Here is an 18,912-nt window from a genome sequence, read left to right on the forward strand (position 1 = left end):
TTTTCCAGGGTTATCCCTCAACCCAATACGAGCAAATGCTGGGTAACTTTCGGTGCTGGACCCCGGACTCATTTCACCGGTATTATCATCTTAATTTCATTCAGACGCTAAATAACCTAGATGTTGATAAAGCGTCGTAAAATAACCCAAAAAGAAAAAAAGAGACATTGTTTAGCATTAAAATATTTTTATATAGTAGTACAATTATTATAAAATTAAATTAAATAATTGTATTTCTCACTTTCGTACAGCTTCCACATAATCTTTGTTTTCTCCACGCTGCGAATTTACTGTCACGCCCATCGCTGTCTCTGTAACAGATAAATTTACACATTGTCAGAGAATTATAATGATACGTAAATAATGTCAGTAAGGATATTTTTTTACTCTGTTTGTTAATCTATGATTTGCAGCTAAAAATATTTAATATGTATTTGTTTTGATATGTCCTTTATGTCAGTAATCTACAACTGTCCATTAAACATCTTACTTTTATTGATTCATTTCTTCTGTATATCATCTGCTTACAGTACTATTTCTACTATCATAGGCCTATCAGGTGTCCGCCGGTTAGGTTGATCGGAAATAGCCGAAACTCTTCGAAATTTGTTCTCGGCATTGTCAAGTTCGTTTGCCGCGAGTCATGTGTACTTAATAGCAGGTTTCGTACGCAGTTGAGTTTTTGTGTGGTGCTTGTTTGACACTTTATTGCTCTGTGCGTGGTTCAGTACCAAAACCTTAGTATCACGAAATCAGCCGAGTCTATTCTACATCAGACAATGCACGTAACAAGTGTTTAAGGATAAAATTATTTCAACATTTATTTTTTTTACTAAGAAAGTAAGTTGATAATTTTAATATAGGCCTACTGTAAATGTTTCATTGCAATTGATGTCTGACTTACAGCTATTCAAATTAGTATGTTTCAATCCTTCAAATAAGATTTTCATTCAAAAAATAAAGTTTGAATGTTCCACCGTGATGATTTAACCTGTACGTAGTTTCGAAACGCTGAATATGTTTAATTCTAAGAGACGATGGAATAACTAAAATTATATTTCTGATCATATTCATTTTGAAAGCTCAAAAAAACATAGATTTCTCATTGTTAATCGTGTAGTGAAACTTACCACAAATTACATCCAAGGTGTATTCTGTAATATATGGGCAGATATCGAATACAGGACCATTCACTTTTTCGGAAAGTCGTTCTATCAGAATATGACCATTTTTATTAAAAACATCTACGTACTTCTCCAGTATCTTGAAATGGAAAGTTGGTGTTATAATTTTTCGATGCACCTTCCATTTGTGTCCTGCAACAGTGTTATAGTAGTTATTGACATTTCTTCATGAGACTGAACATACACAACTTGAAATTAATTAATGAATGGCGAAACGCAAGTTTAATAATAATTATTAAGTCAAATAGTGTGTATTCTGAAATTTCCAACCGAAAAACTAGTAACTAAGCACGCTAGAACAGGCCTGCAGAAACCGTAAATAGGGGAAATATGACGTCAGCCTCACTCCACTTCTATTGGGAATGATCGACTTCCGCGTAGAGTTGTTTACATTCTTTTCCCGTTCAAGATCTATCAGTGGCGGCACTGTAATTTAAAAAAAGGACTGTAATAAATTCATTGTATTTATAATGCGTTATCTCGTTTTAAGGTTTACAATTATGCTAGATTTCCTGTCGGTAGGTTCTTCGAGATTTCTTTGCACCTGGCCTGCTTTAGATTTCGAAAAATTTCCTCCTATCATCATCTACGGAAACATAAATTTGTAGCAATTAAGTAATGAACCTTGAAAGCCACTATTAATTTCAATTCAAAATGAACACAATGAGTGACGTCCTTAATTTAACAGTATATAAATAAATAATCACTATACAGTTCGTAATAATGAAAGTTTGTGCATTCCATAATGCTTAATGGACTTTTTTGAAATGTGGTTTAATATTGAAATGACGAGTAGAAATAAATTGGATGGGACACAGTAAACAAGCAATTCTTTCGTCTTAAACAACAAAGTAATAATATTTTCATTCCCTTTGGAAGTAGTATTTCTTCACGGGCTTAAATTCCAGTTCTCTTTAAACTGCAGCACGCTTATTGTGTATTTATTTATTTTTATTTATTTATTTGGCTGGAGTGCGTTACAATGTTGAATGACAGCATTGACATCCGGTCATATAGCTATCACTCACTTATCAACATACAATTTATTTATCGCCCTATTACTAGTAAAAAACCAGTTAAGACTAGTAGTGCCAGTTTTATAAAAACAGAAATTAAAACTTTATTTTTTTTTTTATTTTATTGGGTTATTTTACGACGCTTTATCAACATCTAGGTTATTTAGCGTCTGAATGAAATGAAGGTGATAATGCCGTGAAATGAGTCCGGGGTCCAGCACCGAAAGTTACTCAGCATTTGCTCGTATTGGTTGAGGGAAAACCCCGGAAAAACCTCAACCAGGTAACTTGCCCCGACCGGGATTCGAACCCGGGCCACCTGGTTTCGCGGCCAGACGCGCTGACCGTTACTCCACAGGTGTGGACAAAACTTTATTAATGCATGAAAAATCATAATAAATTCTTCAAATAAAGTAATTGGTTTGTTGCCTGCATGCAACATTTCGGACTTATTCCATTTTAGTAGAATACAGAGCACGGAAAGACAAGTCGGGGACTGTGCTTAAAACTTATTTTACACAAAAAGTGGACTTAATCGGCTTTACTAGTAATAGGACGATATATACATAAGTAGACGTTCTTACATTATATGCACACATGCATTTTAAAATTTATTTTACATGTCTTTTAACTTATTTATTTCCCTCATTCATTTTTCTCTTACTTTCTAAAGGTAGGCCTATGTTCCTAGGGATTTTATTATCTGTTCATTTGTAATTCTTGATAGCGTATTGTATACCTGCCGCCGCGAGAATGAATGTTGATGCAGCCGAGCGTAACTACAGTAGAACGCTATGACCGCACTGGTAGAAAAGTTGGGTGGGGTATAAGGGATGGTAAGACAGTCGTTCTGAGGAGCTACAGTTCTGCAGGTCTGCACTAGAACAATACGAAATACAGAGACATGTTTCATATTCTAGCTGTGAAGCGATGTACGAATACCGTGGAATGTAAATGCAATAAATACAATACAATACAAACCATTTGCCACACGTTGCATTGTCATTCTGTTGTACTGAACAGAAAGGGAGTAGGATTCTTACTTACCTGTGCTTGTTAGTAGTCCTGTACCCAGCCACGGCATTAAGTAGTCATAGAAAAACGCTTTGGTTATGTGCTTGCTGCTGTTTATTACAACCTGAAAAGAACATTTTATGTATAATTTTTAAGCAATATCGAACGTAATCGAAAAACGCTATTTGCCAATAATAATAATGTGCTCTGGTTTCTGGAAAGGTAAGAAATCTCACGGAATATTGTAGACCAGGGACGGGGAACTCGTATTGTAAACGGAGCAGTCATCATGAGTATCTATGTACAACAGCAACTGTAGCGGAAGAAACTAAGCTCTCTGAGAGAGGCTAGAGTCTGTGTGATGTATCTTGTCTCACTGTGAAAAGAGAGTGAAAGGAGATATGTCTTACTTCGTCTGTATTGTTATGGAAATGGGGGAGTGAAGCGATGCCGTCCATCCATCCAGTGGCGGAAGGGACCAGTTGATACATTCTGTAGCGCAAAATAAAATTTCAAAATACCTCTCTTCGTACTGTGTAGTTCCGTCACTGAGCTTGTCTTTCAAGAAACTGAGTTCCGTTAGCCTGTACAATAACAAGGTTTTGAAAGGAATTCTGAAAATTTACAACCCTCCTATAATCTCCACCCTCATTTGAAGGGACTTGGTATTATTGCTACTGAGACAAGATAAACCTTACCAGGTATAGTTCCCCGTCCCTGTCCTAGACAGATGCTCAAATCGTGAATCGTGATCATTTGTGAATCTGTTTACATAAACACTGCACCTGTACTGGGTGTTCATTTCAGAGTGTGTCATGACGTCACTGTTGATGAGTCTGCGATTTGAAGCGGGTTTCAGCTTTTGTGTCAGAGAAGTTGCATATTAACCAAGGCATTCAATCTGAACTTGAGAACATGTACGGTATAACTTGAACGTCGTAGCAACAGATGGCGGTCTGTACGGTCTGTGTGCTACCATAACTTCTTTCGAACTGTGTTTTGCGCGGCCAAGTCGTACGCAGGGTATTTGTTATCTCGGTTGCGTACGGCAACATTCCACAATACAAATCAAATGCTCCGTGTCCATGTTGACCGTCGAAGTTAATGTCAACAAATACGTAAGTAATCCTCTTAACCCTCTCCCCATATCCCGACAGTAAGAAAAAACTCACCTCAGTACATGTTTCGAAACAGTTCACATTCGTGCCACTACCGGCGTTACCGTACTTATCGGTAAGTACTCTTCTGAATGAACGCCGTACTTGCTAGGCAACTTCTCTGGCAGATAAGTAATACACCTCTGCGGAAGTGTAGAAAGATTGAATTCTCTAGGCTCATCGACTATCCACGTGACGGCATACAGCGAGCCATGACACACTTTGAACTGAACACCCAGGCCCAATTGTATAAAACTCCCTGACTAAAGATCAACTTTGATCGAAGATCGAAAAGTGAACCGAGTTCAGACACTTCCTCTATTGTATAAAATTTTTCTGCGATCAAATTACCTTGGTTCAAATGCAATCTAAGTTCACGTGAAAAGGATTTGGCAACATCGCATAAACAGGTGAAATACGTGACGCGCGGACAGGTTTGTTCAGTGTTGCCAATCTAGCGACTTTAACTCTTTTTCAACAATTTCTTTTAACTTTTATATTGCTTAAATAGGGATTTAGTGACCTTTTTAGCACCCCATAGTGACAAAATTTAATCTTTCTTTGTTGATAATGAGAAATCTAGCGACTTTACAACTACTTTTTGGCGACTTTCCGTACACTCTGTTGGAGACACTGGTTTTTTGTGCAATGTAAATAATGGAGGACAATAAGAAGAAGGCTGACTGTTCTCCGAGTTATCATGTTATGGTGTTTGATACTGCTAAACATAATAAAGCTTTATAAAACCACAATTTTCGTTTAGTAATACAGTTAAGTGAAAATTTATTAATGTACCTATCATATCCATTAATTATTAATGGTTGTTATAAACATAATATAATTATAGGTTATGTTATTTGATACTGCTAAACACGATAGAGCCTTATAAAATATAAGATTGTTTGTGTATTAAGGCAAGAAATTGAAAGAAATATATATAAATGTACCTATCATATCTATTAATATTAATAATAATGGATATTTTATTTGCACAATCTGTCACTCGTATGTTTCAAACAGAAAAGAAATAACTGAACTTGGATCATCTAACTTAATCGGAAAAATTTCTTCAGTCAAAGTTGACTTTAGTTTGAGACAAATTAATCTCAGATTAGACTTTATACAACACAAAATTCCAAGTTCAGCTGAAACAAGGATCAATTTAACTTCTGATCTAAGATTAAATGGTTTATACAATCGGGCCCCAGTATACTGTACTTCCACCCTGCAACTGCATTTCTTCGCTCTGTGATGACGTATGAATAGTCAGTAGGCTACTGGTTCACTGTTGGTGTACTTGACGGATTACAATATCACTCTCTCCAAATCTTGTACCTCAAGAAATAGGAAATTCCATACGCAGTGGAAATAAGAGTATTTTGCTAGGAATATGGTGACAACGAACTATGTTTTCAAACAATTTTGTAAAAATAAATATCCATGTCTTCGTTCCTTTAGATATGCCATTGAAGCTATGTTCGGTACTACCTGTGTGTGTGAGCAACTGTATACGGTTATGAAAACAATAAAATCTGAATTCAGATCTCGAGTAGCAGATAGCCTCTTTCTGATAAATTATTGCAACTGGAAATAATAGATGTCACACCTGAGTTTCATGCATTAGTTGAACACGTTTAATATATTTTATTCTTATTAGAGCAGTGATGAGACGATATTAGCTCCCAATCATGGTAGAAGAGCTCTACCTTGATCACGAGCGCATAGCGCATTCACTATAACGTTGACAACAGGGATGTACATGCACATGCAGCGAATAAAGGCAGCAATTATTACAATAACTTGCGTTATTAAATTTCTGGCTATGTAATAGGGCTAATTACTCAGTTATTTAATATACATGTACATGACTAGATTTGCATAATATATACGTTACTGTGTACGTTAACAGAAAACCACAGTTTCAAGTCACACAGAGATTGTGTGCACTCGTTGTGGGTCTCTGGCGTTTCGTCAGCCCACGCGAGTTGTGTGGATATAAAGGGAAAAGTTGAGACGGTGTCGGGTTGAGTTCCCGGGTAGCTCAGTGGTAGAGCGCTGGTACGTTCAACCAGAGGTCCCGGGATCGATACCCGGCCCCGGAACAATTTTTCTCTTGAAATTATTCAAATCTGCTTTACAGGGAGCTTCACCTGAAAGACTAGATTTGCATAATATATACGTTACTGTGTACGTTAACAGAAAACCACAATTTCAAGTCACACAGAGTTTGTGTGCACTCGTTGTGGGTCTCTGGCGTTTCGTCAGCCCACGCGAGTTGTGTGGATATAAAGGGAAAAGTTGAGACGGTGTCGGGTGGAGTTCCCGGGTAGCTCAGTGGTAGAGCGCTGGTACGTTCAACCAGAGGTCCCGGGATCGATACCCGGCCCCGGAACAATTTTTCTCTTGAAATTATTCAAATCTGCTTTACAGGGTGCTTCACCTGAAAGACTAGATTTGCATACATGTACATATATAAACAAATCGCAAAGGGAAGGGTTTTTAGGAACAAAAAGAGAAATAGGAAAAGTTAATTGTATGTAAATCATTTTATTGTTAAAAGCAATTATTTATTATGTAAATACTTCACTTCATTGTTTGGGAGAAACTAATAGGGTCTACCTGCTCGACGTGTGTGATCTCTAAGTACTTTTGAGTATTTGTTGAAAAAATAATAATGACAATATTGATTGAAATAGAGTATATTGATTGTGTGATTGTGAAAATGTAGTCTTTACTCTCCAGTCGTGATTATGTAATGAGTTTTCTTAGAGTGATTTGTGAGATGCACGTAACACGAAAAAAAAAAAAAACAAATTGATTAAATTAAGATATTGAGAACCATCGTAATTTTTGGGGTCAATATCCCCTTAGGATATGTATGACTTTTAAAACTTCCACAATTTCGGCCAAAATTTGTGAAATTTAAACTATATAAACACATCTATAATAATATCATCTGTACAAAATTTTGTGCAATTAGGTCTAATAGTTTTGAAATTATATTTTTAAGTATGTTTTATATTGACGTTACTAAAAAAGCTCCTTGCATCAAAGTTTTCAAAATGTTTAGTTCATATTTGATAAAAATCCTGAAAATAGTTATTGGAATAAAAGTGAATTAGCATTTTGAGTTTAGTAATAGCATAAGTTATAGTGCAATCAAAGATAAAATATTATTTCTAAATTAAAGAAACACGTAGTCTAATAAAAGTAAAAATCCAGAAACAAGCAACAAATAAAACATCAATAATACATTTAAAATAAAGAAATAAAAGGAATGTAGATACTATCTGCTGACCCAAATGTAAATTAATTTACCTCCGATGTCAATTCCCAAATGAATTTGTCTCTTCTCCTGAATAATGGCTATATTTTTTTCATGTTGTGTCTCATAATGTCGTTTTATGTTGCTTTTTTTGCAAATGATATATTTTTTTTTTACACAACAAACACTGGACTTCATCACCATGTTCGAAGCATAAATATTGTATCTTCCACTCTTCCTTGAAAGCTTTAAGCGCTTCCGTTCCGTCATGATGCGCTGAGTTCTAAGATCTGTACATCCTTTAGCAATGTTTACAGGTAAAAGAGCTCCGGGCGCGCGCAGCGGACATAAAATAGCTCTCGCCCGCAAATATTAGTCACCATCGCAAGACTGTATTAGAGGATCTCGCCATCCTCTATTGAATATTGTTTAACCAATGACTTTGTGTAATCATCACAGAGATACTTATTAATGGAGAAAAATTCGTTCCGACACACAGTGGTCCAAAATCCATATTTAGGAGCACAAACGTAACAAAATTAACATGTAAAAAAATGAAATAAAACCCTTAAATTATTCTTCCTATATGACTGAGTACCACTGAAATGACAATCTTAATCAGCGGAGGTGGCTGCAGAGCGAGATAAGAAGCCGGTAACATGCCACATTTCGCCACCCAGCATTCTTACTCAGCAAGCGCCGCGAGTCTACCGATTTCTGTAACTGTAACTCTGTTGTAAGTGGTCGATTTCATTCATATTTGGTATCAACATATCAAGTAGTTCTTTAGGTATGTAACACTGTTTGTTTTTGTTACATTTAATGTTATTATAGCATGTCAAATTAGCATGAATGGACACGGGACAAAATATAAATGTAACCATTAAGTACAGACTTGGCTAAGGTAGAGAAAAAAGACACCCTTTGTTCCGTCCCAAAATGATTTTTTTTTCACTTCCTCGAGTATTTAACTCTATTTTAAATGAAGTCTTAAGATGCGCAGATTTGCGGAATTAATAAATTATGCGCACTATTCTTTCCAGGTGCAGTAGTGCAATTTTTATCGATTACAGTTATTTAAATATCTGTGAACCGAATCTGCTTCCGAAGTACAATTCAGGAAATTCAATGTGGTAGCTTGTTAATTATGTATCAAATAAGCTCCCGAGTGCCCAAAAGGTGCAATAGTATCTAAAATATTACATTTTTCCCATAAGATGATTTATCGTTGGAGAGCAAGAGGATAAAGAATATGAGTTTTATTTTTAACGAAATGAACATTGTCTTAGTGAACTATTTATTAAATTAGGTTCTCATCGTGATAGTAATGAACATTTAGAGAAAACTAACCCCTTGAAAAAGTCGTGGCTGCCCAAGAAAGCTTTTCCATTACAGCAAGTATGAGGTCGAAACAGAAACAATCCAGAGAATTAGAGCTTGTATACAAAACAAATTTACTACCTGTAACTACTGTATAAAGTTTCATGAAAATCTGTTAGAGAGAAGAAAAGTTACTAATTTTGTATAAATGCATTCCCCTATAAGGGGCAGTTCCTCTTATACCAACGTAATCAACGTTTGTACACAAAACAAATGTACTACGTGTAACTACGGTATAAAATTTCATAAAAATCTGTTAGATAGGAGAAAAGTTACTAATTTTGTCTAATTGCGCCCCCAATAAGGGGTAGTTTCCCTTATACCAACGTAATGAGAGCTTGTATACAAAACATATATGCTACCTGTAACTACTGTGTAAAATTTCATAAAAAATATGTTAGATAAGAGAAAAGTTACTAATTTTGTTGAATTGCGCCTGTTATAAGGGGTAGTTCCCCTTAGACTAACGTAATCAGAGCTCGTATACAAAACATATATGCTACTTGTAATCCCATTGTAAAATTTCATAAACGACTGTTGGATAGGAGAAAAGTTACTCATTTTGTCTAATTGCGCCCCCATATAAGGGGTAGTTCCCCTTATGCCAACATAATGAGAGCTTGTATACAAAACATATAAGCTACCCGTAACTACTGTGTAAAATTTTACAAAAATCTGTCGGATTTGAAACAAGTGACTAATTTTGTCTAATTGCGCCCCATATAAGGGCTAGTTCCCCTTATACTAACGTAATCAGAGCTCGTATACAAAACATATATGTTACTTGTAACCGCTATGTAAAATTTCATAAAAATCATTGAGATAGGAGAAAAGTTTCTAATTTTGTCTAATTGCGCCCCATATAAGGGCTAGTTCCCCTTATACTAACGTAATCAGAGCTCGTATACAAAACATATATGTTACTTGTAACCGCTATGTAAAATTTCATAAAAATCATTGAGTTAGGAGAAAAGTTTCTAATTTTGTCTAATTACGCCCCCATATAAGGGGTAGTTCCCCTTATACCAACGTAACGAGAGCTGGTATACAAAACATATATGCTACCTGTAACTACTGTGTAAAATTTCATGAAAATCATTAAGATAGGAGAAAAGTTTCTAATTTTGTCTAATTACGCCCCCATATAAGGGGTAGTTCCCCTTATACCAACGTAACGAGAGCTGGTATACAAAACATATATGCTACCTGTAACTACTGTGTAAAATTTCATGAAAATCATTAAGATAGGAGAAAATTTTCTAATTTTGTCTAATTACGCCCCCATATAAGGGGTAGTTCCCCTTATACCAACGTAACGAGAGCTGGTATACAAAACATATATGCTACCTGTAACTACTGTGTAAAATTTCATAAAAATCTTTTAGATAGCTGAAAAGTTATTAGTTTGTCCCGCTAAATTTGCATTCTGGACCACTGTGTGGCACCGGGAATCGAACCCAAGCCATCAACTTGGCGCGCTGAGTGCTCTTACCATCTGAGCTATGCCGAGACCACTATCCACAGTGCCGGCTGAACTCTCCTCCTTTGTATCGTCAATAACCTACTACCTGCATTTTAGACATGTACATGATAATAGTTGGATTTATTATAAGTACTTATAAGTTAGATTTACTTTTACTTATACGGGGTGGGCAAAATAAAACTGAATATATGAATTTATAGGAAAATATTTGGGGCTAAACGGGATGAAGTTACAGGAGAATGGAGAAAGTTACACAACACAGAACTGCACGCATTGTATTCTTCACCTGACATAATTAGGAACATTAAATCCAGACGTTTGAGATGGGCAAGGCATGTAGCACGTATGGGCGAATCCAGAAATGCATATAGAGTGTTAGTTGGGAGACCGGAGGGAAAAAGACCTTTAGGGAGGCCGAGACGTAGATGGGAGGATAATATTAAAATGGATTTGAGGGAGGTGGGGTATGATGATAGAGACTGGATTAATCTTGCACAGGATAGGGACCGCTGGCGGGCTTATGTGAGGGCGGCAATGAACCTTCGGGTTCCTTAAAAGCCATTTGTAAGTAAGTAAGTAAGTAATATGTAAAAGACTGAAGCGGAAATGACCCTGACAATGTAGGAAACCGTGGTTTCGATGCAAGAATGGGTTACTATCACATGCCCTCGCATGCGCATCTCTCGCATGTTCTGTCCCGAGCAGTGTTGCCAATTCAGCGGTTTTTCTGCTAAATCTAGCTTTTTTTGGATAACCGTCTCGCGGGTGAAATTATATTATCCCGCTTAGCGGGAATACTAGCGGTTTTTAATCTTTGAAGTTTCTGAAAAGAAAATATTCATATTAGCGTTATTGTTGTTTTTGTAAGTTTAATACCGGTCGATTCTAACAATCGGACAGTAAAAAAAATGTAAGTGTGGTGGCATTCTAATTAAACGTTAAACATCGAACATCTGCTGTCGCCGTGCACTAGTATTTCACATGATCAACAAAGACTTTAATAATATAATATATTAGAAATTACATACAGACTAAATTCAATTGCTTAAAGAATATTATTTGTGTAAGACGTGTACCATGATAGTGTTAACTATTACTCGTTTTATAAATATACGGGTACAATATCGATAAACCTTTCTCTGTGCTATTTATCCGTAAATAATAGAGATGTAGGGCCTCAAGATCAGCAACGGTTTCGTAAAGAGTGGCTACGTGAAGTGTAACATAAAGACAAACACAATTGAATTCTGGAGCGAAGTAGCCATTTACAGGGACGCATCTAATATAAATCCTTTTCAAGAATTGCTTGATCTTATTGTTTTCTTGGTCTAATGCTCAAGTGAAGAGAACATTTTTTTAGTATGATGAATGTCGTGAAGTCTACGAAAACGGATGGGGACAGAATTAATGGATGCTTCTGACAATACGGGCAGGTCTGGATCATGTGAACAAGTGTTGCAAGAATTATCAGGTATCACCAGAGGTTTTGGAGAAAATAGGTACCTTGACTACGTACAAAAATGAAAGTGGACAGGCTAGGAATAACTTACTACCCCGGGGACCTTACAGTCACAGTATTATATTCCTGCATTAGAAGGTCCAGATGGAGATGATCCAGAGGAGCTGCAAATTTGAGTGAATGATTTTTAAATTAGCCTACATGTTTCTTATCAATACTAATTGCATGCGTATAAAATTGAATGTCTTACATTGTCCCGAAACGAAAGCTTCATTGACCAGCATCTGCGAAAGTTAAACTTGTGCGCTATACCACTTATTTATTATTATTATTATTATTATTATTATTATTATTATTATTATTATTATTATTAAATTGAATAATAAATACGTATTAAATCTAGAAATTTTTGTTAGAAAATCGCGGGTTTTCGAAAGCCATCCATTGGAATTATACGAACAACTGTTGGCTTCGCTGTGTCATTGCGTTTGAGTGAATGAGAGTAGCAGACGTGTTTGGTGGCCAGATGAATGAAACACAAAATGGTGCTCACGATAAAACAATGCGTGTTCATTGTCGAGTGTTATGCGAAGCACAATTCATGGAAAAGGTGTGCGGGACTGTTTGCGCAAGAGTTTCAGACTGGACGTGTTTTGGCAAAACCTCCAGCAAAGGCTGCAATGCAAAACTTAGTGGCAAAATAACTTGAAACTGGCTCTGTAGCGAATAAAAACTGTAACTATCCTAAAAGAGTTCGAACACCAGAAAACATTGCTCGAATGCAGGAAAGCTTGGAACAAAGTCAGACGAAATCGCAACTTACAGATTTTCCGGCCAGTTTTATTTTTCCCACTCTGTAGTAAGCGTAATAAATAGAATAGTTTTTATTTATAGTCCTAGGTTTATTGCATTTATTTATTTATAGTTGTAATTAAATTTACGTTTATTTTATTTTTTATTTGCTGTAATTATTGTAATATTATTATATACTAGCCGTATCCGTGCGCTCCGCTGCACCTGTTAGAAATAAATAGAAAGTAATTACTTAATTAAAATAGGACGTTTGATCCAGGAAACATTCGTGTTTGATAGAAGGATAAATCGTTTAATATGTTACTTAATTTAAATTGTATTTAAATAATTAAAATGCGGTCATTTTGGTCCAGAGAGCAATCATTTGGTGCAATGACAATTCCTTTAACATGTTTCTTGTTATTACATGCAACCATAGTTTAATGAAGATTGACATATCATTTAATTTTAATGTGTATACTTTATATTACTTGTCACATGTTTCAGAAGTTACTGTAATAACATTGTAGAATTATGTCCATCTAGAGAAACTACACTTTCCAATGGTGAAATAATAATTAAACAATTAATTAGCTTCCGATATTACTTCATACAAACACAGAAACATGTTAAAAAAATGTTATGTTTTATTTAACGACGCTCGCAACTGCAGAGGTTATATCAGCGTCGCCGGATGTGCCGGAATTTTGTCCCGCAGGAGTTCTTTTACATGCCAGTAAATCTACTGACATGAGCCTGTCGCATTTAAGCACACTTAAATGCCATCGACCTGGCCCGGGATCGAACCCGCAACCTTGGGCATAGAAGGCCAGCGCTATACCAACTCGCCAACCAGGTCGACCACAGAAACATTCTCTTAGGCTATGTTTAATAGATTTCGATTGTTGTTGTCCTAGGCCCCTTATAGACGAAATCGTTTGTTTTTATTTCAGTACAGCGCCTTAGATGGCGTTGTTATTGTAATTTTAAAACTCATTTACCTCATTAAATATCAGTCCTATCAAAATTTTGTATAGAATACAACTTATCGAAAATTAGTTTTAAAGAAACTTTTGTTATGTAATATTTTTCATGAAAATCAATAATAAGCGAGATATTTCGATTTATTTAATTCAGGCTCCCTTATAATCCCCTTTTAAATAAAGTATTTTGAATGCCATATAGCCTAAAATCTAAGTTACAACGAACTTAATTTATATTCCAATTTTAATATAAATCGGTTCAGCCATTATCGCGTGAAAAGGTAACAAACATACAGACAGACAGATAGACGGACAGACATATAAACAAAAATTTCAAAAAAGCGATTTTCGGTTTCAGAGTGGTTAATTATACATGTTAACAGCAATTATTTTTGGAAAACCGAAAATTACCAGAAAAATTTTGGCTACAGATTTATTATTAGTAGTCGACCTGGTTGGCAAGTTGGTATAGGGCTGACCTATGCCCAAGGTTGCGGGTTCGATCCGGGTCAGGTCGATGGCATTTAAGTGTGCTTAAATGCGACAGGCTCATGTCAGTAGATTTACTGGCATGTAAAAGAACTCCTGCGGGACAAAATTCCGGCACATCCGGCGACGCTGATATAACCTCTGCAGTTGCGAGCGTCGTTAAATAAAACATAACATTTATTATTAGTATAGATTATATATCACTGCCACAGGGTGTATACCCAAATGTAGTGTTAATACATACATACATACATACATACACGGAGACTAAGAAGAAGGTAGAAAATAGGAAAGACTGGAAAATGCTGGGTTTGCAGTGAAAGACCTGTCTTTGGCGAAAACACTATAATATAATATAATATAATATTACCTCAATATGTTTCGGGTCTGTTGATACGAGGAGGAGCTTCGTACCCAACCAAACTCTCACCAATGGCCAATGAGCGTTTACAAGCCTGTTAATGTTCTCATAGAACGCTGAAAAAGAACAAGTTCAACAAATTTTTTCGGTAACCATACACATGTGATACATACATGCTTTCCCCTATCTTTATGTAATCATCCTTCGTGGTGTTGACAATACAGTCGAACTGTCGAACTTTGATATCTCGAAGTGATTTCGGAAGTGGATAATGCTACGTGTTATTGAATACTTGAAATATAGAAAATAAACAAAATTTCTAAATTATCATTGCGACACAAATACAACACTGTAATTAACTGCTGTTAAGTCGTAATACTTCCATTGCTATTACTGTACAACTGAACTACGATATTAATGTTATGAGCAGGCTTCGAGACTTCGGACCCGATAGAGCAGTTCAGTGGGAAATCCGCATAACTGCGTACTGAGTATAGTGGTAAAGCGTACAGTGGGTGGGGGTACTGTAGAATGAATGCCAATAAATACGCAAAGGAAAACGCTCTGGATTTGAAGGTTCTGATGAATAATTTGGTTTTCATACAAATCTATTTTCAAACTGTGTCTGAAACTATTACACGGTTAGAAAAGTCAGAGCAAGAGATGCCAGAAGCCCTGAAATTAGTTTAGAAAATGATACAGTGATTTAATGAGACACTAAGTACACCGGTTACTGAACGTGTAAAACAGAAGTGGAAATCAATTTTATGTAAAAATAACATATATGGATCACTGTGTAATATAAACAGCAAATTTGTGGACATAGTCACCCGAGAATAAAGGACTATCTCTTAGAGACTGCAATGATGTTAGGTTTTTTTCGTTTTGCTCCTATCACGTCATGCGACGTAAAGCGCAGCTTTTCACAGTACAAACTGTGTTTGGCAGATAACCGAAAAAGATTTACGTTTGAGACACTGAAAATGTATCTTGTAGTACATTGCAATTCGGTACTGTAACTGGACTTCCTAAAGATGACCAATAGGATAAATGAAGAAATTAAAATTGCTACATGTTTATTTTCACCATTAACACTGTATATAATTAAACACAAATGCTTATAAAAGACAGGAGAATAAATGCTTTTCACATGCTTTTGACATTGTCATTGTGTAATGTATATTTACTTTCAGAATGTACTTATGTGTGTGTTCCCCCATACTACCGTAGGCCTACTCTATTCTAAATAGCAACGTTGTTACCTCAACACATCTCTTTCACTACCCACAGCGAGTCAACAACCTATAGTATATGCACAGTAAACTTATTGTATCGGGTCCCAAGTCTCGAAGCCTGGTTATGAGTAGAGACCGTATTTGGTCCCAGGAGGCTACAAGATTAAGTATTATTGGCGCTTTTAAGTAGACGACGCACGTCAGTCTAGCAGCGAAGTACTTGACTGACGGCTCACGCAAATCTTGTTTCGTCAAGTTGGGCAGAACAAAACAGGGACCACTTTAACATTTACACTAATATTTACATTTACAGGGACATCATTTTATTTTTACTAACATTTTTAATATTAACCTGGCTATACCTTTGGATTAACGGTTGAGAACCGGAAATCCCGTTTGCTACCCCTTTCCACGACTGGATTTCTATGATACTGGCGTAAAATACAAACAAACCACTTTACTAGGTATAGGAGGTAAGAAAAATAGTTCATCCATTTACGTAAACTAGGAAATATTACAATTTTGAGTTTGATCATTTTCATTGGGTTTTTGTTTAATCAAAATACAGTAAAATATTAACAATAACTGTTTTTACTCACGAACTGAGTTATCAATGCGAACATATTCATTATGCAGTGTATATTATACTGTCTACAGCACATTAGCGTACAATATAGAGAATTAAGTTAAATTGAAAAATAATCATAATATGGATATTTAAACACATTTTTGAAAATGGTGACCGTTCATTTCGATACATGCTTCAGTTCTTTTGTGCATATTATCGTACTATAGACTATTGCATCTAATTCCAATTACCAGTTTCGTCCTTCGTACTAGTAACTCATGTTGAAATAATTCTGTATCTACTCTATAAAAGAGTACCTTACGTACTGTAAATTCAATCTTCACTTCTGCCCGACCCGCACAGATAAAATTGCTCTAACATGATATCTACTGTCCGTCCAAGTGGTTATGTCGCAGGATCGTAGAAAGGGAGGAAATCACGTGACAGTTAATTACTTAACGAGGCCCTTTTATTTAAGTTATTTTAAACAGTTGTACAGGTACATCATTTTATTTTTACTTCAATTTTTATTGTACCTGAGTTTTTGAATGTACTTCACTCCCACCCCTTCTACTAATGAACTGTCCTCCACACAGAACCAAGGCCGCATGTTGTAAACAGCACTGATTTAGTGAGTATAGTACGTTCCAGAAATATGTTCGCTTTTTCCAGTGACGAAAGAGCTTTCAGTATTGAATCATATTTTCGCACAGGTACTGTCCGTTTGCCTACGTCGCATCCCGATTTCCCCCACCTGCTTCTGCTCGCCCCTCTGTAAAAGCTGGGCTGTCTTAGCTCTTTTCTGAAAACATTAATTTCTCTTAGGAATTGGACATTTACGTAAAATTATACAGTTGTTTAATTTAACTTAAATAAAAGGGCCTCGTTAAGTAATTAACTGTCACGTGATTTCCTCCCTTTCTGCAATCCTGCGGCATAACCACTTGGACGGACAGTAGATAGCATGTCTGAGTAATTTTATATTTTCGGGTCGGGCAGAAGTGAAGATTGAATTCACAGTACGTAGAGTAGGTACAGAATTATTTCAACATGAGTTACTAGTACGAAGGACGAAACTGGCAATTGGAATTAGATGCAATAGTCTATAGTGCGATAATATGCACAAAAGAACTGAAGCCTGTATCGAAATGAACGGCCACCATTTTCAAAATTGTGTTTAAATATTCATATTATGATTATTTTTCAATTTAACTTCTTTCTCTATATTGTACGCTGTCGACAGTATAATATACACTGCAAAATGAATACGTTCGCATGGATAACTCACTTCGTGAGTAAAAACACCTTTTCTTAATACAGTACTGTACTTTGATTAAAGAAAAACCTAATGAAAATTATCAAACTCAAAATCGCGACATTTCCTAGTTTACGTAAATGGATGAACTACTTTTCTTCCATCCTATACCTAGTAGAGTGATTTGTGTTTTACGCCAGTATCATCGAACTCCAGTCTTGGAAGGGGGAGCAAGCGGTGTTTCTGGTTCTCTAAAGGTACAGACAGGTTAATATTAAAAATGTTAGTAAAGATAAAATGTTGTCCCTGTATAATATTACGTAGACGTCCAGTTCCTAACAGAAATTAATGTTTTGAGAAAAGAGCTAAGACAGCCCAGCCACTAGTCTTTACAGAGGGGCGAGCAGAAGCAGGTGGGGGAAATCGGGATGCGACGTAGGCAAACGGACAACAGTAGGCTACCTGTGCGAAAATATGATTGAATATTGAAAGTTCTTTCGTCACTGGAAAACGCGAACATTTTTCTGGAACGTACTATACTTACTAACTCAGTACTGCATACTGTATGCAGCCTTGGTTCTGTGAGGAGGGCAGTTAGAAGTTCATTAGTAGAAGTACATTCAAAAACTCAGGTACAATAAAAACTGAAGTAAAAATAAAATGATGTCCCTGTACAATTATTTCCACTATGTACATGAAGAATCACAGCAGGTGGCCAACTGACAGCAGTGACCAGAGACCTTTTGGACAAAACAAGGGATACAGCACGGCTGAAGAATTATAAATTTGTATGGACAAGAGATGGTAAAATATTTGCAAGAAAAGATGAAGCCAGTCCCGTGAGTAAAATCACTAATGTTGACGATGTAAGTTAAATAATTTGTAAATACTATTGTGTCGGTAACCACGTTTAATTGTACAATATAATTGACTTAACAATGGCTAGTAATACTATATTAAATGAAATCCATCAGTGCAAATTTAATAATAATAACACAATGGTTTTTAATAATTTACTTCACTGCAATGAGTATATTATCAATATTCTATCAGATCTTAAAATATTTCACTTAAACATCCGTAGCATCAAAAAAAATTTTTCCGAACTCTGTTTTACTTAATAATTTTTCCTTTTAATTTGATATTATAGTTGTAACTGAAACCTGGCTTGATCATGACTCTGGCTATGATATTAATGGTTATAAAAATTTGTTAAAAGTAATAAGTATAATAAGTGTGATGATATAGTTGTATATTTTAAGGAAAACATC

General features: G+C 35.8%; 1 protein-coding gene across 2 annotated transcripts in view; it reads right to left on the bottom strand.

The window, feature by feature from the left end:
* Positions 1–18,912, bottom strand: part of LOC138692579 (cytochrome P450 4C1-like) — a 107,592-nt gene that overhangs the window by 31,223 nt on the left and 57,457 nt on the right. For both annotated transcript variants that reach the window (XM_069815576.1, XM_069815575.1), the window contains exons 3-6: positions 14,593–14,699; positions 3,248–3,338; positions 1,131–1,316; positions 242–311 (exon numbers count right to left, since the gene is read on the bottom strand). In XM_069815576.1, the coding sequence (XP_069671677.1) occupies positions 242–311; positions 1,131–1,316; positions 3,248–3,338; positions 14,593–14,699 (454 nt within the window). The remainder of the gene's footprint in view (positions 1–241; positions 312–1,130; positions 1,317–3,247; positions 3,339–14,592; positions 14,700–18,912) is intronic.

The sequence above is a fragment of the Periplaneta americana genome, chromosome 17 (assembly GCF_040183065.1).
Source record: "Periplaneta americana isolate PAMFEO1 chromosome 17, P.americana_PAMFEO1_priV1, whole genome shotgun sequence".
Lineage (NCBI taxonomy): Eukaryota > Metazoa > Arthropoda > Insecta > Blattodea > Blattidae > Periplaneta > Periplaneta americana.